Genomic DNA, 22,500 nt, shown 5'->3' on the forward strand with positions numbered 1-22,500 from the left:
TGAGGAAGGTCCCACCTCGCAAAAAAGGGAAGCTGACCTTTGTCTCACCTCCACGGACAGTAGTTTATGTCATGTCCCCGCAAGAGCTTGAGGAGGCTGCCACTGCATTTCTTGAAGGAGAGACATATACCAAGGACCAAGCTGTCGCAGGAAGTTCCACAGATCAGCTTGAGAAAGCAAAGGAGCTTAGGCTTAGGTCAGAGAATGCATTTGGTAAGGACTGATTTGTGTTTTTTTTTTTTTTTTTTTTACATATAAATCTACCCTCTAAATTTACGACAAGTATAATTTTTATTATTATAAGTAGTACACATACTCACATTTATTATATTTCAATTGAGGGTGTTAGTTGATGTTTTTTTTTTTTCTGATCAATGATGAAAAGGAATATTATTCTGCTCATGGGTATTTGCAATTTGCAATCATTTACCCATTTTTGTAATAATTAAAATTTACTGTTTCATGATGATCAAGGTTATAATTGCTCAAAGTTAGTATTTTACATTAATGTGTTTTGACATTTTATGGGAATATTGCAATTAACTCTGTTTCTTGTATTTTAAGTCACAGCTGGTATGGTTGCATTTATTTTTTGCATTATGACTGCAATATTAAATAGTACATACTTTAATAGATAGAAGTGCAATTTTGCATTATTTTATGGTTGTACTCCTAATTTTAATTCCAACTTTTATAGAATGATAGCACATTGTGAACAATGTTAGTAATGGATTTCAGTGATAAGTGAAACATTATGATAGGTGTAGGTAGTGTGAACATGAGGTTAATATGACATAGAAGTCTTTAGCACTCATACACAAGTTATTGCAAGTGCTGGTATGTCTTTTAAGTTCATGAGGAAATTGTTTCCCAAGACAGCTGTGCAGTATTTCACATGATGTTCCTTATGTGTAGTTGTGCCATAGGTACACTTTTTCTTTTCTATGGTGAGAGTAGATATTATTTATTTTTGTAGTGGAATGATGATTGTATTCAAATATATAAAAAAAAATATTAAGAATTTGAAGATAGACAGTGGAAATTAAGTGATTTTCTTTTTAATTGTGACGAATGGTAAAATTTTATGTATATACCACAGGTCTCTTCATATATAAATTATGTTCTGTGAAATTTTATCTTCATGTATGTATCCCTCTTTTCATAACAGTTCAAAACTACAGTATAACCATTCCAAAATGATAAACATATCCTCCTAAGCTTAGTATATTTGAGACAAGTACTAAGGAATATATGTTAACTCTTTGTTATTTATACTGCTCTCTGCTCTTCTTTTAAAATAAAGACTTATACCTCAGTAACTGAATGCTAAGGAAGCCATGTTAAAATATATACAGTAGGTAAACTCCAAAGATTGTACGGATTGCACATAGTATTATTATTTTCATAGTATTGATGGTATCCTTATTTACAGTGGTGCAAGTTTACACTTTTATCCTTATTTGGAAACAGAAGTAGTAAACAATTCAACTTTTAGTAAGTGACAATTTATTTTCACTGGTACATGACATTAAAGGTTGCTAAGTTTATTATGAAAAATAATGGTTGTCATTTTGCATCGATGTGTGTCAATGAGTGTGTGTGCATGTGCGTGTCAGTGTGCATGTGAGAGTGAGAGTGAGAGTGAGAGTGAGAAAGGGAATGAATAAAGGAAAGAGTGTGTGTGTGTGCGTGCGTGCGTGCGTGCATGCACGCATGTGCATATACGTGTGTGCTTAGAGCTCATATTACAAAGATGTGCAAGTTCTGTACTTACTGTATTCAGTATGATAACCAGTGAAGGGCATATATGCACTGCTCTTCTGTGTTATTTCTTTGATATTTAAAAGATCTGACAAGGCAGATCCCCCACATAATACTCTATGGATCTTCAAAATGTTACTTTTGTAATGAAATGAAAAGGTAGCTGTTCTCTTATTTCTCTGTCATGGCTGCTATGCCTGTCTATTCAATAAAATTAGAAAATGGGCATGTGATATTTCCTTTTACAGAGAAAATGTATACATTCCAAAATACATTATATTGTTTAAATAGGCACTGAAACAATTTGTATTTCTTAATTATTACTTTGCATTAGTATTTACTTGCAAGAGTATAGATAGCATTAATTAAAATTTAATGTAAATGTGCCACAAATAAGTTTAGTAAATTTATTTTTCATTTATCTATATAATTATTTACTCTGTAAATTTCTTGTAATTTCTTTAATATTTTGATTTTATGCAAATACATATTAGGTAATGTACATCTTTTGTGTGCAAATGAGAAAATAAAAATTGTATTAGTGTTTGAATTTTTTCCAAGGATTCAGAATGCATTATTTTATTTCAATATTTTTGGTAATGACTGCAATGATTGGTAATGTTCATTAATTTATGGATTAAATTTTATCAGTGTTTTTGTATTTTAGTTATACATTCCTGTGCATCTGATACAGTGATTCACATTTATTGGTGTAGTGGAACAACATTGGCTAATCTATTGTTAGTGAAATTAACCTCAAATGTTTTCCATACTTTGTTGTTAGTTAAAAAAAAAAAAAAAATACTAAAATAAGATGTTTGGGATATTGACCTCAAACCAGACTACATTAGCAATGACTGAGGAAATCTTGCTCTCTCACTGAACAGAATAGGCTAACAAGGTTAACCTTCCTTATTCTGTGGGCCACACAAGACTAGCAAACAGTGGTGTTAAAATGTGGTTGAGTTTTATTCAAGTGATTAAGAACAAGGGTGAGAATTGTATCGCACGATTATCTGTAAAAGCCTCAAAGCGCTAAATGAAGCTTAGCATGTAAGCTCCTTTTGATTAATAAAAAAAGAAAAAGGAAAAAATCAGTCTGATTTTCATTTCTCATTCACCTCTTGCCACCCTTTTAGCCCTAGGTCAGGTGACTCCACCAAAAAGAGAAAGAAAATGCAACAAAGTATTTTATTTTTATTTACATCAAATGTACACTAATAACAAAGTTGTGGTGACTTCTGTTTATCGCGATCTGTTGTTCATTCCCACTATGTTCAAGGCCTGGAATAAAAGAAAAAGGGTTAAAAAAAAAGAAAAAAAAAAAGGATCCATCTTAAATGGTCAATGATACAATATAAGAAAATAATCAAGATAAAGGGGCAGAGCTTAGTAATGAGACATGTCACTACCTCTTTCTCAGTGTAATTAATTATATGGTTTAAAATATCTAAATAATTGGCTGTTTTTTTTCTTTCGTTTTGACTGTTAACTAAATAAATTATATAAATTTGCTAAAACCCTTCTAATCAACTTGACCCAGTTAAATTGAGGACAATACAAATATTTCATACCAAAATCAGCCCTCAGCAAACATTAAATGAACACATTTATTATCATAACTGATAAAATCATATTATCCCCTCATATAAAAATTATATTATCCCCTCATATAAGAAAAAACAATCTAAAAAATAAATGATCCTACAACAAAATTGACAAACAATGGAAACAACATTTATACCTACCGTTAACAGTCCGGCCTTAGCAACATTCCTAAGATCCTTGGTTACGTTATCTACATTTCTAGCACACTTAGCTAGATTGTGGACATCTGAGAGACGTCTGTTCATGAAAGCCCAGGTATCCTGTTGGTGAGCAGCAAAATTAACTATTTTGTGACATCAACAGGTGCATGACAACTAAAAGCAGACAATGGAGACAAACAAAAGGGTAAGGATTAGATAAATGACTATGTAAATGGCTGATTCATGTGTGAATGACTTTTGGAGATGTGCATAAATTGTATAAATATAGACTATGAAAGATCAAGAACAGGATATTTACAGTAACAGTATTTACTGAATTTGTTAAATAAAAATCTAGAAATTTAGTAAAAATAAAAAATCTTACCTGGAAATCCTCTGACTTATCCTGTAGCATGTACAGTTCTGAACTCTTGTACACACCTGCTAGGATTCCTCTTTTAGTATACCAGTTGAACTGAAAAATCAAATCCAAATGAATAAAATCACAGAAGGGAAAGTCAAACTAAAGGGGTATACAAAAGGAGGAGTTGTAAATAGCAGAGATATAGGAATCAGCAGTAAACAGACTGCAATGATACATGAAAATCATCCCCTAAAAAAGGAGTAGAAGAAGAAATAGAAGAAGAGGAGGAAGAAAAAGAAGAGGAGTAGGAGGAGGAAGAGAAAAAAATTACACAATTTTCTTACATATGGCATAGTTAAAATTCCAACCACAAATATAAAAGCAGTCATGCAAATCTTGTTAAACCTACATCATGTGATCTATCTCCCGCATAGTACCATATGTGGTCAACAAGCCTCCCGAGATTGTTGAGTGCATCTGGCATGTTTGTGGGTGAAGCATGGAGAGCAAGAGCCTGGTGCCAAGTGTCCAGGTACTCAATGTTCATGCGTAGTCTCTCTTCGACAGATTCGGCTATAAAAGCTGTGGTCCCTTTTTTCCTGTTGGTATGATTGGATTATGACTAACATAGCACTGAAACATTAAAAACATTATTGTCTACTGAATTATAAATTAATGGTACACTGATTAAAAAATATTCCATTTGAATTGTTTTACTTGTCAAGATCACGCACGCACACGCACACGCACACGCACACGCACACACACACAAAATTGCGCTTACAGTTCAGGATTATTTTCTATTTCTTTCACTTTGGCTGCAAGGAGTTCTTCCAGTCTGTTGTTGCATGTTGTATAGAAGTGATTGACAAGCTCCACACCCCCTTTGGGGAACATCCCATGTGCCATGCCAGAATAACCAAGCGTTTCGGCTCCTTTGGGGGTTGGAGGTGGAAAACAGAAAGAGTTATATATTACTCCTTGGTAATAATCTGTAGTATTTATTGCTAATCTTATTGATAAAAAAAACTAATTACAAAAAAATAAATATCATAAATATAACAATGAAAATGTATTTCTAATCTAAAGAAGAGACAGATTAACAAAGAATGCAAAGAACACTAGAAAACAGAACTGACAAAACTCATACATGAAAAATTCAGACATACCCTGAGCAATGGCTTCCTGGGACCACCCATGGGAATACACAAAGGGCATGGCAGCATTCAGGATCTCTGCACGCAGCTCGTCTTCCCCTGCATCATAATCTTCCTCGGAAGAGCTCTCCGACTCAAAAGAAGCATCCTGGTACGTGCTTTTTTCTTCGGTCTTTGTTGCCTCCTCTTTATTCCATGTTGCACCTGTTGTACTCAGCCCTCGGCTATACCCTGAAAAGCATTGTTCATTGTTGTGATATTTGGGTGGTCACAACCTTGCAATGACAACTTTTCCTTTGTCTCTTTAACTAGTGAAGCCTATTATCAATAGAATTTTAGCATTATTCTTTTTGAGACCATGAATAAATAAAGTCGCATCATTTCATTTTTCAGAAAGCAGGAGTTACAAGAAAAAGCTGATTAGAAAAGTGCACTGAAAGGTGCTGATGTTCCCCAGCTACCAGAGTTGAGTCTCTTAACCCTTAAAGTCCTATTTTCCCTGATGGTGGTATATGTGAGCAGGTGCACTCACTCCTATTAGACATGATCGTGACAAGGCTGTCACAACCTGGTGGGCCGTTTTTCCTTTGTCTTTTTCATTATCAATGATATGTATATGGTGTCTATTATTATATCTGGTACTGCATGGCAAGTTTCCTCCAGCCACACCCACACTATCAGACCCATGACACAACTGCCCCTTAACCCACTGCGTACGGGTGTCATGACATACATGACGTAGGAGCTTTGGCCTGACGACGGGCGTCATGACGTACATGACGTTCGGGGATTTTGGAATACTATGCTATTTTATTGTGCTATGAAAAAGGAATGAGTGATGATGGCTACTGCAGTCATAATTACTATAATTACCGTAATACCGTGCTAGCTTTACGTCCAAAACCTAGATGGCACCACTTTTTCCTAGCACCAGCAGGAGAGCCTTGAATAGCACCCATCCACGGTCTCTAGCAAGCACTGTCTCTATAGAGTGATGGCACACACTAAGTTGATGAACCCTTGCTCAAAACTACCGCCAATGATGGATGTGCAGGCAGAACGAGAAGAGGAAGGTGACTCAATCCATACCCAGTGTCTAAAATGTGCTCCTGTGCCAATATGGATGCCTTTCATTGTGGCACTCATAGTCACAAGCACAGGTTTCATTCCTCTTCTCTACCTCTTCTTGTTATCTTTATTGTAGGGGGTTATATGTTTCGTATTCGTTCATGACAGCACAAAAATACGAAAAAATAAAGTTGTCTTTTGTCCTCCCATAAAACAGCAATACTTTTATCACATTGAGTATAAAGGAAATAATGAGCTAATATGGATAATATACTACAATTTTAGTCAACTGCAGCACTGGTAGAGCCTGTCATATGGCACATATAAGTCTCTAAACTCAATAAAACACACAAAAAAATAAAACACCAAAACCGCTCTAGTTTTACAACGAATGACTGAAAGAGAGTGGGATGATTCAAATTAAATTGCTTCAAGCGGTCTCTCTCTAAAATAAAACCTATCCTGGAGGTTGGGCAAGCAAATTTATCTTTGTCTGCAATGGGTTAAAGGACCTCTTTTCTCTGAGGCAATCATGCAGTTGTATTCCCTGACTTGTTTTTCTTTTTCTGAATGAAAGTAGTGAAAGTGAAATAGTAATTCTTGTACTGTGTGTCATACACACACTATTACATATCACAGTCACTTCATGGTATATCATTGTCCTTTTAGTATTTCTACATCTAAATGGGCCTAAAAATATAAATCATTGTTTTTTATATGTATTTTTTTCAATGTTTTCTTCAATGTTTGTTTGCACAATAATTTTTTTCCAGGTTCATTGATATGCAAGGGATTAGCATAACATTCTAAAATTGATGTCCCATTGGGCAGTATGTATTTGATATATGACTGAAATGCAGTTTTTTGGTATGTAAAATCTACCTTTTGAAATGCCCAAGACCAAAGTTTGCCCATTTTGTAGCTCAAGAAAACAGACATGCTGGATGTTTTGCAGTCTTTAAGAATTATTCCTAAAATAACTAACATAGACAGCCTTCAACATAGGAGAAACGTGGCTGGCATGACTGTGATGTATTGAAATCATCACCAAGTAGTCCCCACCTGCAACCAATGAGACTGCCAGGAAGACAAGCTGTGCGCACACAAGAGCAGTAGATCAAGCACCCGTGGCACTGGAAGAACCTAGCTGTTGCACCGCTCACAACCAGGGACAGTTTCTCTTCAGATATGAAAAGTTATGGAACAAATTCATATGTATCTTTAAAATAATTTGAGTTGAAATAATTGTGTATTAACCCATTCACGACGGGGGCATTCCAGCCTTGCATGTCACAATGCCAGGGCTCTCGAACGCATAGGCCTAAATCATTTAAATAAACGACGCCGTATCGCGTCCCCAGCAAATGGGCCTAGAATGCGCGGTACAGTAGTGTACCACCCGTCGCGAGAGGGTTAAAGTAAACCACGAAATAACATTTTCTTGGTTGTGTGTGCAAACCTAGTTCTGTTTTTTAGGGATTAAGCAAGACAAAGGATTGACTACTGTCTTAATAAAACATATATAGACATCACCAAACATTTATTTTGAATTTGGGAAGTCATAAGCCTCCTTTTATACACAAATAGGAATAATTAATAAGGCAAAGAAACATGAATTCCAATGACTCATATGAAAATAAATTAATTTTGTGAGAAACTGATGCATATAGTAGTAAATACATATTACTAATGGCAGTCGTACAATGACTGTGAGAATCAAAAACATTGTATGGATGATTATATTTAATGTTTAACTTACTGTATTTTATAAGCAATCATTACTATTATGATATAAATCACATTTGATATACATGTAAACACTTTGTTGCTCAAAAAATTATCTACAAAAGAAGTTGCACACTCTTGACTGTTTTACTCACAGTTTTTTCTCAAGAGCACAAAAAAAATACACAAAGAATGACAACTGTATCACAGTGTATTACAGATGATGTACGTTGCTTTCATAGGAACACAAATGAATTAACCTGATAACTGCAACATCAAGTATTTGCTGTGACAACTTTAGAGCCATTCTTGTCCATTCTGTTTTGAATTACACCAAAAATCCTATTCTGGAACTTAAATTGGTTATTTACTATGCACCATAAAAATTGCCAGATCTATCAGCAGTACAGTTCTTCGGTTTAAACAATAGCATGTGAATACACACCAAAAGCATATTTCTCATCCACACTTCCTGATATCACTTCATAACTTAACCAGTGATAGGATAGTGAACAACTGTCTTATGAACAGATCAATGTTTCCTTTCTGCTGCTTGATGTACTCTTGCTAGGGTGCACTGCATCATGTCAAACGAGCACAAAGCTGTTTGCACAACTTTCTTCTCCTGCTCTATGGGCATACTTGGCAGGGTTAAACCACCTACTGTTACCTCTGTTTCCATACTTTTTTTTCTTTCTGGCTTTTCAAGGTCTTTTAGCTTTAGCTCATAGTGCCCTCTGGAGAGATCAAGTCCTGTCTGAATGGGGGTCAAGAAATTTGTCTCCAGCTTTGGAAGAGCTTCCCGAATTCCTGTGATATTTTGTGTGTCCCGTAAGAGCAAGAAGACAAGCAGGTTAAGAGCCTGCATGACGCTGTCACTCCACTCTAGCAGGTCAGATTTCTCAGCATCAGGAAGGTAACAGGCTAAATTTATGAGCTGAATGAGTTTATGTCCTGCAAAAGCTGAGTCTTTCATACCTTGACTCATATTCTGGGCAATATTTTCTTTGAGTTCATGGATCACAAGGCCTAATGCCCCTGCATGCTTTACCGAGCGAAGTAATGACATGATCAGCTTGGAGCGACCAGCACTTTCAAATTTCTTAAGGTAAGGGCGGAAAATCTCAAGGGCACATAAGCGAATTTCCTTATTATTGCATGTGATCATTATTCTGAGGAGGAGCTGTGGGAATGATGAGTGAGCCTTGGCCTCTAAAGTCTCACAGGGTAATGTCTTCTCTGTAATGTTACTTAAAAGGCCTTTGGCAAGGATCAATCCTTTGTGGATGGGGATGTCTTCCTTCTCCTGCATCAATTGAACTATAAGAGGCAGACAGTTGATGAATACGTGCTGATGAGAGTACACACAAGGCACATAATCCTTGGCCATATGTTGCCCAAGTATGCAATAAAAGAAAGTGGCCAGGGACAACTGTGAAACCTCATTCTCCTTTCCTTCATCTTTTTCTCCTTCTTCATCAGATCTGTTCTCATCGTCAGGCTTCTCATTCTCTACTTTTGATGCCTCATTTTCAGTGGCCATAAGAGTTTTTGAGCAATTCCAAGACACATGAGAGAAAAGCTTGAAAGAGTTACCTGTAAGACGTGCAATCATCACAGCAAGATCATTGCATGTACGGTACAGAGAGCTTTCTGTGTCTCCTTCCTTACAATAGATGTCGAGATATGACATGGGTTTGTGAAACAGCTGTAAGAGGAAAAATGCCAAATACTCCTTGGAATTTACCACCTTGCCACCCCAGACCAATTCTCCAGCCATGACTTTTTCAAAAAAATGGAAGTAGAAGTTGGTGAGCCAATGAAGAGCACTAGACACTTCCTGCACCCGTGGATCTGCGTCTAACAGTTTTCTCTCTTTCCCTTCAAGATTACAACCTGTTGGAAGTTCTAACATAACTATCCGGGTATAGAGGGTATTGAATATCCAAGAAAACATGGTTGGACGAGTATTCTGTGAAATCTGAACCGTGAGAAGGGTTCTGATAGGGTGCAAAATGACACGAAACATCTTCTCTGAATACCCCATCTCCAGTTCCTCCAAAAATGCAATGGTGGCTTCTTTAGTATTGGCAACCGAAGCCACATATACAAGTAGATCTTCTATGCACTGCTCCCCCTCAGGATCAAGGTCTTCATTGAGCAGTTTCAGGAGGACAGGCACAAGGTCAAGGCTATTCTGATTAAGGTATTTCTGGTGCTTCTCTTCCTTGATCTCAGACATGGCTGCCTCATATTCTCGTGATTTTACCTTCTGCCACAGGACTGCTCCAAGGTCTTCTCTTTGAGATGTTGGGACTTCAGATAGTGTCCCTTGCTCAACACCAGCTTCAGACACTACTGCATCCATTTTGCTGCCTGGGTCCAAGCCTCCAACTTCTGAGCTTGAATCCATACTTTTAATCCTAATTCAACCAAGTTGCAATAAGCTTGCACATCTATTTGGCTCTTGTTGAGCTCATCACCAAGGGCAAACCTTCCCTTTTTATCTCCTTGCAGTATCTGGACCAGCTCCCTGACAATCTCGTTTTCAGTCTGCAAACAAGTGGGAAAGTTGTCTTCAGTTTCATGATCTTCCTTAGTCTCTTGAAGCATAATTAAAGTTTGATACTAACTCCACTTGGTATTCATAAATCAAGCCTTATAAGCAATCAATTCTTTACTCTTTTTAGTCAAACAGTGATATTGATACACATTATATACAAAAGTATGCCCGGGGAAAGGGGAAAAGGAGAAAAAAATATATGAATACAAAATAAAGAAAAAAAGAAAAACAAAATCAACAAAAAGAAGAAATACAGAAAGGAAAAAAAGAAAAAGTCAAAAGAAAAAAAGAAAGAACAGAACAAAAGATGTAAAAAATGAAAAAAAGTAGAAAAAATCAAAATTAAGAGTGAATATGCCTACATCTAAATGCATCTGTATACATTGATTCATAAACATATGTCTATGGTCACAAATTATTGAAGAAATTAACCCATCGGTCGGTATTAAAAAATGTTTGTGCAGTAGGATGGCTGTTTTACATGTCTGGCATGGTGCCATCCGCGTCTATGACCGACTCTGCCTTTGCAGCAAATCATGCCATCCGTTGCTAATGGGTTAATAAAAATAATTGGTGCGAAGACTGACCCTTGAGGTACTACACTACTAACTCATCTCCATGTAGAATGTTCTCCTGTAATAAATGAGCACATGTGTCTAAAAGACTCATCCATTTGAGTTTTCCTTCAATGTCTCCATGATGTTCCAATTTTCATATTAGTCAACTGCATGACACCTTATCAAAAGTATGTACAATCCATCATTCTTCCTTCACCCTTGTCTTCAAAGGACAGTTTAATGATTCTATAATGACCTTTCTTGTAATTGTATTTCTTTCTTTCATCTTGCATGACTTTTTCTTATATTAGGCAGTACTTAAGATTCATTAGTACATGTTCACTCTGCTATATCCTCTACATCTGTATGCTTTATGTATATTAGGCTAAGTGTAGCCAGCCTATCCTGACCTATTTCTCTGGCATCCTTCTGCCCCCCCCCCCCCCTTAAAAAAAAAAAAAAAAAAAAAAAAAAAAAAAAAAAAAAAAAAAAAAAAAAGAAAAAGAAAAAAAAAATATATATACATATATATACATATATATAAGTATATATATATGTATATATGTATATATATATACATATATATAATATATATATATATATATATATATATATATTGTGCTAAAAAAAATCCCCTGTTCAGAGAACTTCTTTTGTATTTGTTTACCATATTGTAGTATTTCCCCTACTCTTTAGTGTTTAATTAATCAATTTTTGCCCTTTCTTTTGTGACCAAAGTGATGTATGAAGTGGCATAAGCACTGCAGTCATTCCTCCATTATTTCCACCTACCATTTCCATTTCCCCCATATCTTTTTCCCAAATACTATGGTCTTTGAGTCAAATATTAGATCATCTATAAAGGGGTCATGCTTGAATTCAGTGATATTTATTACGTTTGGTTTACTTGTTTCAATTATCAACTAGTTCTGGTAACTTTGAGACTCACTCCTCCGTAACTGAATAAATGGTTTCCAAACTTTCAGCATCACTTCTGTTTGTAAGGCTAGTGTTTGTCTGCCTTTGCAGAACCCTCTAAACAAGCAATTTATTTTTTCTTTGGTCAAAATTCATAGAAAAAAAGAAAGAAAGAAAAAAAATCGCAGTTCCCTGTCATCATATACGTTGTTTCCTTTTCTCAAAATATTCTTGCATTTTTCATGGATGGCTAGGTTTTTACCTTTCTTTATCACATTGGTTACCACTTGTTTGGTTCTTGCCCTTTTTGAATAATTCATTCCTTCAACATACTTTTATGTTCCTTGCCAAGAATTTGGGATTTACAGCCTAGAGGACACTAACAATCAAATTTGTATCCTAATATAAATATTGTTGTGTGTGTGTATGTGTGTGCTATATCTGGAGTTGTGTGTATGATATATTTGTATAGAGGAAAAAAAATAAATAAATAAAAGAGAGAGCAGTAGCAGCTATAACAGGGAAAGAGCAACTGATATAAGGCAAACAAAGTTTCAAAAGTTGACACAAAAAGAGCCTTAACCATATCAACCCTTCTAAGATGGGCCACATCTTAACCCTCTCTGGACGGGTGGTTCTCTACGGTACCACTCATTCAAGGGCCTGGTGGCCGGGTGGCACCATATGGTGCCAGTCATTTAATTGATTTAGGCCTAAGTGTTCGAAAGTCCCGGCATTGTGACATGCAAGGCTGGAATGCCCCCGTCGTGAGCGGGTTAAGATATTCAGCCTGGGCTGGGCATCTAAGATGATGTGTTTTCCGTAATTTTCTAGATTTATGATATGAAATATGAGTCTTTATATGATATATTGGAAATAATTAGCAACAAACATAGCAGGTCATCATAACTGAAGGAATAATCAGCTTGTGATTTCAACAAAAGGAAAAATGCAGTATGAAAGTAATCCAGCCCCATGAAACATACCCATTGTGGAGGGGTTATTACAACCAAATTAAAAATAATAGCAAGAAGTAAACTATTACGATTAAAATATTAAAAAGAATGTGCACATATATCTGCATGTGAAATTACAGCGTTCTTCTCTAATGGTTTGGTTTAATTACCTAATTTACAACAACTTTTCTGTAAATCTTTAAGAATATCCACTTTCTGCCATTAACCTCTACACTGCATGCTAAAGAATATAGTATATAGGTTATGGCAATCATTTAACACAATTATCTGACCTTTCGTTCCGAATGCGTTGGCTCTCTGTGATTCTCATGCCAATATTGGATGGCTCGCCACGAATGTAACATGCTAGATTCATCTCTACCTTTTCAGCATTTACCTATATTCAATTTATTTTTCAATAACACCACACTAAAGTGCACCACTTAAGTTCCAGAATATGACCCAAAACAATGTTCTGTTATATAGTGTTTCATAATAAATGCTTTAAAAATTGATGTAACAATGAAGATATTCATTTACCCAGATTACAGAAGCAACTTCAGATCATTCCTTTCAGCTTTCAATATACATATATATGTATATGTATATGTATATGTATATGTGTGTGTGTGTACATATATATATATATATATATATATATATATATATATATATATATATATATATATATATATATATATATATATATATAATATTTACATATATAATATTTATATATATATAAATATATAAATATATATATACATATAAACATATTTACACACACACACACACATATTTTTTATGAGTGTACCATGAAAAGTGCTACAAAATAAAACCTAAATGAATATCATAACAAGAGACTCAGGGACTTAAAAATTTGGTGATATATATATATATATATATATATATATATATATATATATATATATATATATATATATATATATATATATAAATATAGCTAATATATATATAGCTAAAGTGTTGGAGTTTAGCATGGTATAATTTAAACCACAGTGTACGGGTGTCATGACATAAATGTCGTCACTGATTAGGCCTAAAAGATGGAAGTCAATGCCTACATGACGCAACATCGGGATCTGCTCATAGTTGAAGTACGCACACAGTCATGAAGTATTATGGCTGTAGTGGCACTAGCTACAGGGTTCCAAAGTCAGCCTAAGCCCGCATTTTATGATGGATTTACGGAAAGATATTGTGGAGAAAACCCTTTTCTCGTACCTCTACTTTTTAGCCAGTGCTGCTAGTGTCATAGACTGCCCACCCTGACAACCACTTAGGGTAATTAGGTGTCCCGTTCGCAATAGGTTAAAAAGCTTAGAATAGCAAGTAAAAGCTAAAAACAAACAGTTGAAGTTAACATTATGTATTCTTGTTGCTCTGTCAAAAATCTTCAAACCAAATTGTACAGCACAATAGTATTGGACAGTTTTCCCCTATACCACTTCCTAATTAATAATGGTGATGATATCACCATTATGCAAATATCAAGGAAATATTGACTTGTCATCAATTCCTGGGGAGAGTCTAATCAAAGAATTTCAGGATCACTACAAATTTCAAGTGGACTAGGACACAGCAAAGACAATGTAAAGCATAGAAAACATCCCATTATGAAAGCCAATATATATGTTTTCTCAACATATATAAAAAATATCGACTGACAATAATATTACGTAAACGCAGTTGTGCAACCTACAATATCTATTGATACCGCAATTGTCACTAATATCATTTATCATTTCTTGACAGGAGAAAAATAAAATCTCACTGATCTCTTATTATGAATGAATCTTCTTTATGAAAAAAACGAAATTAGATGTAAAAACACCTTGTACTACATGAAGTTCTTCCATTCCCAATGTTTACTTTCGAGGGAAGGCTTTTCTATCTGTCATAGCCAAAGACACCCCTTTACCAAACCAAAAGGCTATTCTTGTGAATCTACAATCCTCTATAGTTTTGGAGAAACCTCTATAGTCTCACCTGACTGTCTAGCGATGCTAAAAATCCTATTTAAGAGATGCCGGGTAGAAATCATTTTCAGGCGAATCGCTCCTCATCCACAAACGTAGTGTCGCCAACCCTTCCGTCTTGCACAAGCGTCTTTCTGACAATTTTGTCTGGCGTGATTTTTTCTAATATAATGCAGTAAGAAAAATACTTCCTAATGTAAAATGAATTATTCTTAATACAGAATACACATACTGGGTGAAAGATTGTAAGTATGGTAAATTGTTTTTGATAAAGCTATACTCCCTACACTTTATCGGAAAAGTTAGTAGCCCTGCTATTAAGAAAAAAAAAGAGAATTGTTATGACGTAGACGACAGACTATGACGTCATTGCCACGGCTAGTTGGTAAATCGCAGAAATGAATCATGTTTTTTTTCTCTATATTAAGGTCATAAGACAGAGTGCATGTATATCCTTATACTGCCTTGGTTTTGCAGACAATATCTCAGTCAGTGTTGCTTTCTTTGGAAACATCTATCTTTCAGTACTGCAGAGTCCCTCGGTAACATGCATTAGAATGTATTCTCATTCCTCCGATGTACTACAGTAAAACATGCATTTAACGAGATATATATGTTACTTTATGAGTTATATATATAAATATATGCATGTATATGTATGTATATATACATACATACACACACACACACACACACACACACACACACACACACACACACACACACACACACACACACACACACACACACACACACACATATATATATATATATATATATATATATATATATATATATATATATATATATATATATATATATTCTCATTCCTCCGATGAACCTCAGTAACACATGCATTTAAAGAGGTATTTATGTAATGGTGTCATCGAAGCGTAGTGCAAACATACACTCTCTAGTTACATATATTCTTATTATTCATATATGGTTTCTACATACATTTTGCAAAATGTTTATATTGCTTTTCATATAATTACTGAAGGAAAATGTAAGTTTACCATTTAAATCACAAATCAAAGTTAATGTCACACACCACAACTCTTGGTGTTTGGCATAAGGACAAACCGTTAACTTTAAGGGCAGCTTTAATATGGAATACGAGTGTGAGATCTAATTATCGTAGTTATCCTTAAATATACATTATTTTCCTATTTATCAAAGAAAATTGTGTGATGACGTCATGGATCCTCAGCCAATCCCGGCTCGACCAGCACGGCCAATCAGCGCGTTCGGTAAACAAGAGTCTTTGATTACAAGAGCCCCGAGCCCAAGAGCCCAAGATGGCAGAGTTGCGAAGCGTCAGATGAGAGTGGAGGTACATCAAAGTCCGTGACCGCTTCCTTTGGCCATGTCTTTCGTTGAGCCCACGCTCGAAGGCTATCTCGAGAGAAGATGATGAAAAAGGTGAGCATAGCACTAAGCCGGTCGCCTCGCCATGGGAGTAGCAGGTGCGGGAGTGCCAACGGCGAGGTGGTTCTGGGGTCGTCCTCGGCCTACACGACCCTCGCCACCACCACCTCCTCGACCTCTTCCTCTTCCGCTTCTTCCTCCTCGCAGCACGACGCCGACAAGAAGAAAAAGTCGAGAGCCGGCGGGATCTTGCAGACGCTAAGGAAGAAGATCAGTGACAAACTTGACACCCTGCAGCAGGGCAGCTCGACCTCGGCCTCGTCGCGCGCCGCCCCTAGGAAGAGCAAGAGCGTCGAGGGCCTCTCCAACAGCTTCGGCGGCGACTCTTTCTCGCAGTCTGTTAGTGAGGAGTCGTCCAGCGACGGGCTCAATGCCTCTGGGGGCGGGGGGAGTGGGGGCACACACAAGGGCAAGCACAGCAAGCGTGCCATTAGGCCTATCAACACACCCATCAACACGCCCATTGCACGCCAAAACTCGTCGTCGCATGTATTGGCAGCTAATGGGGAAGTGGATGTGGGCAAGGGCGAGGGCGGACAGGGCATCACGGCAGCCGTGTCCCTTTACAGCAAGCCGAAGGGTTACATATCAGATACAGCGGTGCAGAAACAGCAGCAGCAGGCACTGACTGAGGGCAGGTTGTCCAAGGCCAATGGCCGTGACAAAGTGCCGACAGTGACAGTGGAGAGTGTTGGAGTTGAGGAGTGTTTGTACACCAGTGCAGATGTCCCTAGACGGGGCCTTGGTGTTGCCAAGAATGCCGACCACAGTGCCATATCTGAGACGTCATCACCACAGCCCAATAGAACATGTGGATGTGAGCTGTGGGACCTCCAGGACATGAGCCTGGATGCCAGCAAGCGGAGTTTGGCAGAGGAGCTCTTCCGTCTTGCGAAGTATGGATGGTACTGGGGACCAATCACACGTGCCGAGGCTGAGGAAAAGCTCTTTGACCAGCCCGATGGAGCCTTCCTTGTTCGAGATTCATCTGATGACAAGTACCTGCTGAGCCTGAGCTTCCGGTCATTCAACAGGACGCTTCACACACGCATTGAACACAGCAATGGTAGGTTACACCTGTTTCTTTTGATACTGATTAATGTCCATGATGATTGTAATAACTAGGCATGCATTAACTTCAAGCTAATATCTCTTTTTCTTTTTATTCATTGATATTAGTAAGACTTTGTTTGAGTGCTTTTAGCTTCCATGATAGTACCTTTCATATATGGTCTGTAGTTGAAATGAACATTCTAAATGTCTTGAAAATCTGAACTATTAGAAATATGATGATTATTCATTACCTTGAAAATATTGGATGAAATTACAGTTTCAAACATAGAGATATGGTAATACAAAGTTAACAGTAGGTGAATAGAATCAGTAGGTCAATAAATCCTTTTACTTTTTTATTTTTGGATAACATGGAAGTTGGAAATTATGAATGTAAAAGTTAATGAATACATTTATCTAGTGATAAATCAATAAATCCTTTTACCTTTTATTTTTGGATAACATGGAAGTCGGAAATTATGAATGTAAAAGTTAATGAATACATTTATCTAGTGATAAATGCAGTCACGTGATCACTGTGCCATTCAAAGGCTAACTAACTTCCACCACACAAATTCTGGAATTATAGAGATTGGCCATGTAGTGAAAGATAGGGCCTGTCTTTAATTGTTTTTATTAATTTTAGAAATTGGTAATTGTTCAGAATTGGACCCGATGAAGCTATGTTATGGTTTCTTTATTTTGTGACCCTGCAAATATGTAGAACATTTCTTCCTTAATAAATGATGAATTACTGAGAAGATAGACCAGTGCTTATGTTGTTAATGTTTATTTTTCTTTTGCTTGTGTGTGAAAATTGGAGGTCATGACATTGTTGAACTTATCTGCATAAGCATAGATTTACAGACTTGGATAAACATTTATAGCCTTACCCTTCTATATTTTATATGTTCTACAATGCCATGACTTTTGCTTTCATCTATTTTTACTCAGTCCTGTTTTGGGTATTTACCCAAAACTGTTTTATTTGGAACTATGTCATGCAAGGAAAACATAGTTGAATTCACCAGTCTATATATTCCACACACTGTTTATCATGTAGCTACTATACGCATGTCTGAAACTGTAATCACACTGAATATGGCTGTTCTTATTTAACCCATTCATGCCGGGGGCATTCCAGCCTTGCAAGTTGCAATGCCAGGGCTCTTGAACGCATAGGCCTAAATCAATTAAATGATTGACGCCGTATAACGGCACCCTGCGAACGGGCATTGAATGCGCAGAACCCGTGGTGTACCACCCGTCCAGAGAGGATTAATGCAATATAGTTGTAAATTACCTTTATAACATTGAAAACTGTATGATATGTTAAAGAAGTTCAGTCTATTGTTATACATCTATCTACAAAATATAATACAGACTTGTATCTACAGCAATTTGAAAAAAAGAGTTACAAAATTACTGTAATCAATTTCAAAATGGTAAACCCTTCCACTATGGGTATTTTCTGCGGGGTTGGATCAGTTTCTCACTGCATTTTTTTTATTTTATTTTTTTATTAGAATACAGCCAGTTATTCCTTCAGTTGTGTAACTAATGGATCTTACCAACTGCTGATTAGTATCACCTTGCTAATATATTATCCATAGACTCCTATATCACATAATAATTCTAGAAAATAATAGAAAACAACATCTTAACCATTAATGAATAGATGATGTGATATCACATCACATGGTAGCAACACTTGCCATGAAGCGATATCACTTCATGGCTTTTTGTATAGTCAACATGTCGGGTGATTGTATATGTAGCGCATGGCAGTGGCTTCATCAGGAGAATAGCCTGAGGCATTAGGCCTATGCATTTTGAAATACCCCGGCGTTGTGTCCAGAAGTTAAGGTGCCCAGCCCAGGTCGAACATCTTAGATGTGGCCTGTCTCAGAAGGGTTAAAGAATCAAGTTGCGTAAGTTACACTGACAAGACAATAGATAAGAAAAATTATTCATATATCATTTAAAAAGCTCATCACAGCTGAAATTCCATGGTTTCATTGAGAATGAACAAAAAAAGATAGAAAATTGAGAATGAACAAAAAAGATAGAAATATTATTAATTTGCTATTTGGTTGGGAAGAATTTTCATAAGGATTTAGTTTGTTGTGCAAAATACAAGAAAGGTATTTTTTGATACCTGGAAAGTATGTGTCAAAATCCTAAGAATTGGCCAGTGGCATTTGTAGTTAGGGTTTGGAGTGGTCTCTCTTCTCACTCCTCACCTCCCTCACATTTGATGCTGCTCTGAACTGCTGGAAATGGGGATAGATTAGCTAGTTTTGGGTTCTAATGCCAGGTATGTGGCACTCCACGGTTTAGTTTCAGTATGAGTGAGTGGAGCATAACATTCAGTTGTTGATATTAGAGCTATTATTTTTAGTTATTTTTGTGTTTTACTAAATTGTGTGGTGTATATATATGGCATCTAACAGACTTGTTGTAATAGAATTATAGTATTGAGTCATAATCAGGTCATTATGTTCTGTGCATTCTATTTGATAGACGTATTACAGTGTTTAAGAAGGACAAAGGCAATTTCTTGACTGTCTCCTCCTGGTGCTAGGTAAGGATGGAGTAATCCATGTTTAGGATTTTAACCCATCCACGATGGGGGAATTCTAGCCTTGAATGTCTCAATGCCGGGGCGTTCGAATTATTAGGCCTAAATCAATTGAATGGCTGGCACAATACTGTGCCGCCCGGCCACTGGACTTTTGAATGAGAGGTACAGTACTGTACCACCCGTCCAGTGTGGGTTAAGCTAAAGCTCTTCTAGTGAATATTAGGATAATTATAGTAATTATCAATGCCAGTTACCATCAGTAACCAAATATAAGTATTGCTGTTAGAGTCATAAAAGAAACAAAGTGTACCACTCTCCCCTTTCATCAAATACACCTTGATAACTGTTCATTCTGTACGTCTTGATAGTAGTTGCCAAGACCAAAACTTGACTGTCATGTACATCTTGAGGCCTTGATGAAGTAAAAAAGTTTTGAGTTATAAAGATAGGATGGAAAATTAAGATATTATTACAGAAATTTGTAGTCTTTTAATTATTTAATTTTTATAGTTTTATCAAGTTATAAAACAATTATATCTTTACTTTTTTATTCTTTCTTTATTTTTTAACCCATTAACGATGGGGCTTATATATGTGTGATGTTGCTCCCGCTGGCTAGATAACAAAAGCACGTAGTGACTAAGCGTGAGACCTCTCCCTGTGTAATGCCACGCTGCGCCTCTCAGAGCGCTTCTCACCCGCCCCACTGAATGGGGTTATAATTGGATTTTTTTGTATTTGTTTGCATTATTTTCATAAGTGAATAAAAATCTGTCAATGCAAATGGAACTCTGATGATTATGTGCATATGTAACGATGTAAAGCATACATATTGAGGGAGAGATCTTAACATTCTAGGACGTCACCCGGGGAGAGCGAGATATTACACTAATGTGATAACACGTCAACCAGTGCGAATGGGTTAAGGAATTGATTAAAGAAGTATGTTCTATAGTAATCTATTGAGAATTGCATCATGGATATTTACACTCTAGTAGTTCAAGTCTGAAACAAGTAGAAAAGGTTGGAGTTTGCCAATCACGGCACTGTTTGCAGTGGCAAGTATGGTTGTATGGAGAATTCTTTTCATAATGTAATTGGTTTCACTGTGCATCAGAAGCAGAATGAATTTTTTTCTTCTATTTATAGTAACTGAGTTTCACAAAATATCCAGCCATTTACTTGATTAAAGCAATCAGAATATTATGATTATCACTTTAATCCAAAATCTTCCTTGTTTATAACCTGAATTTACCACCAAAGCTTAGAGGATTATTTTTAGGGTGCTAGAGTATATGTTTACATGCACTCTGAAAAATATAATCTGGCACCAGATCCAGAATATTTACATGCATTTCAACATTATTGGATGAAGGGACTGACTCGGGTGGATGATTATTACAACAGTTGATATGTTTGGGTGTGATTCTGTTTTGTGATTGACTAATGTAGTTAATGTAGATAACGCTAGATATAATGTAGATGAATAGGTATTGCTCTTGATTTATTTGTCAGTATTGTAGCTCACTATATTAATCTATTAATGATGGGGCTGTTTTGGCTCCTTATTGTCGAAATGCAAGGATATTTCAAACACATAAGCCTAACTAACCCCTTGGGCTATTCGCCCGCACTGTCCGCAGCCAAGCGCTATATGCCCAATCACTTGCGTGCCTGCCAGGACGATAGCCACGGCAAAATATCTCGTCCCTGGCGGCTGATGCTGCCACCACTTGATGTGATATCTTGTCACCCGTCGTTAAGGGGTTAAACAATTCCAAACTATGTAATAACTTATTATCATGATCAGCCTGTATTTCTGCCCATTGCAGGACTAATGCCTGTGCCAATACCCTTAATTTGTTAAACAATTAATTGATTAATTATTACCATACCCAATTTAAACCCCGAAAAGCATACAAAGTTATTTTGTAGCCCTCCGTTGAGGCAAAATGGAAAGATTTTAAAATGAAAAATATGCCAAAATATATTGTAGAAACAAAGTAGAGCAGGTTATGCTCATGTGGTATGGTATATGCATACAGCTAGTGAGTGTAAGCTTACTGTCACTTTGTGTCTGGAAGGGTAATCATTGACTGCAAAGATAAATTTTTCCCCTCACTCAATAAAAGTCTTACTTGTATGCAGTGATTTAACTGAGGCATCATCTATATTTCCGTTGTACTCAAAATTGTGACTGTTCATGCTGCCAAACTCATTCTTCTGGGGGGGGTGATGTGATGTATTTATCTCTGATGATTACATACTGAGCCTTTTACTTTTGTAACACTCAAATCAAGAGGGGAAAAGCCTAATTGTCTGTTGGCAATGAGTGCCTATACATACACCACATCAGCTGACAATGAGCATGCTTTGAGGGTTACATAGTATTTGGCTTTTGTATTCTAGGAAAGGAGATGCAGTGATATTTCATAAGCTTCTTTCTGCCTTTAATCTGCAGAAGGAAGCTCTTATTTTATGTTTATAATTTTGCAATAAGCTTATGTTTATTCTGTGTATAGAAAACTTTTATAAAACAATACTAGTAACAATTTGAATTCTGGCACTAAGCCCCTAACCCGTTGGATGTGAATGTGCCCAAGTCCAGGTGATGTGAA

General features: G+C 36.4%; 3 protein-coding genes across 4 annotated transcripts in view; 2 read left to right on the forward strand and 1 right to left on the reverse strand.

Moving 5' to 3' along the window:
• LOC122250756 (uncharacterized) overlaps positions 1-2,855 on the forward strand; it is a 4,264-nt gene extending 1,409 nt beyond the window's left edge. The window contains exon 3 of the mRNA XM_043012353.2: positions 1-2,855. This exon is cut by the window's left edge and continues 67 nt beyond it. Within this exon, the coding sequence (XP_042868287.2) occupies positions 1-3 (3 nt within the window). The 3' untranslated portion in view covers positions 4-2,855.
• Positions 2,856-2,945: 90 nt separating this feature from the next.
• Positions 2,946-14,958, reverse strand: LOC122250757 (ubiquinone biosynthesis protein COQ9, mitochondrial). 2 transcript variants are annotated; one of them, XM_086530973.1, is made up of 7 exons: positions 14,828-14,958; positions 5,043-5,261; positions 4,658-4,808; positions 4,283-4,472; positions 3,895-3,984; positions 3,510-3,629; positions 2,946-3,045 (listed from the first exon to the last, which is right to left on the reverse strand). In XM_086530973.1, the coding sequence occupies exons 1-7, from the start codon at positions 14,880-14,882 to the stop codon at positions 3,007-3,009; spliced, it is 864 nt and encodes a 287-aa protein (XP_086387099.1). In that variant the 5' UTR covers positions 14,883-14,958; the 3' UTR covers positions 2,946-3,006. The 2 variants fall into 2 exon arrangements, with proteins under 2 accessions (XP_086387099.1, XP_042855281.2); XM_042999347.2 differs by lacking the exons at positions 2,946-3,045; positions 3,510-3,629; positions 3,895-3,984; ... (1 more) ...; positions 4,658-4,808; positions 5,043-5,261 and adding an exon at positions 7,624-10,376 and having other exon boundaries at positions 14,828-14,949.
• Positions 14,959-16,062: 1,104 nt separating this feature from the next.
• Positions 16,063-22,500, forward strand: part of LOC122242123 (uncharacterized) — a 20,088-nt gene continuing 13,650 nt past the window's right edge. Inside the window, exon 1 of the mRNA XM_042999346.2 lies at positions 16,063-17,311. Coding sequence (XP_042855280.1) covers positions 16,228-17,311 — 1,084 coding nt within the window. The 5' untranslated portion in view covers positions 16,063-16,227. The remainder of the gene's footprint in view (positions 17,312-22,500) is intronic.

The sequence above is a fragment of the Penaeus japonicus genome, unplaced genomic scaffold, assembly GCF_977035675.1.
Source record: "Penaeus japonicus unplaced genomic scaffold, GWHDUDI00000001_assembly GWHDUDI00000003, whole genome shotgun sequence".
Taxonomy (NCBI): domain Eukaryota; kingdom Metazoa; phylum Arthropoda; class Malacostraca; order Decapoda; family Penaeidae; genus Penaeus; species Penaeus japonicus.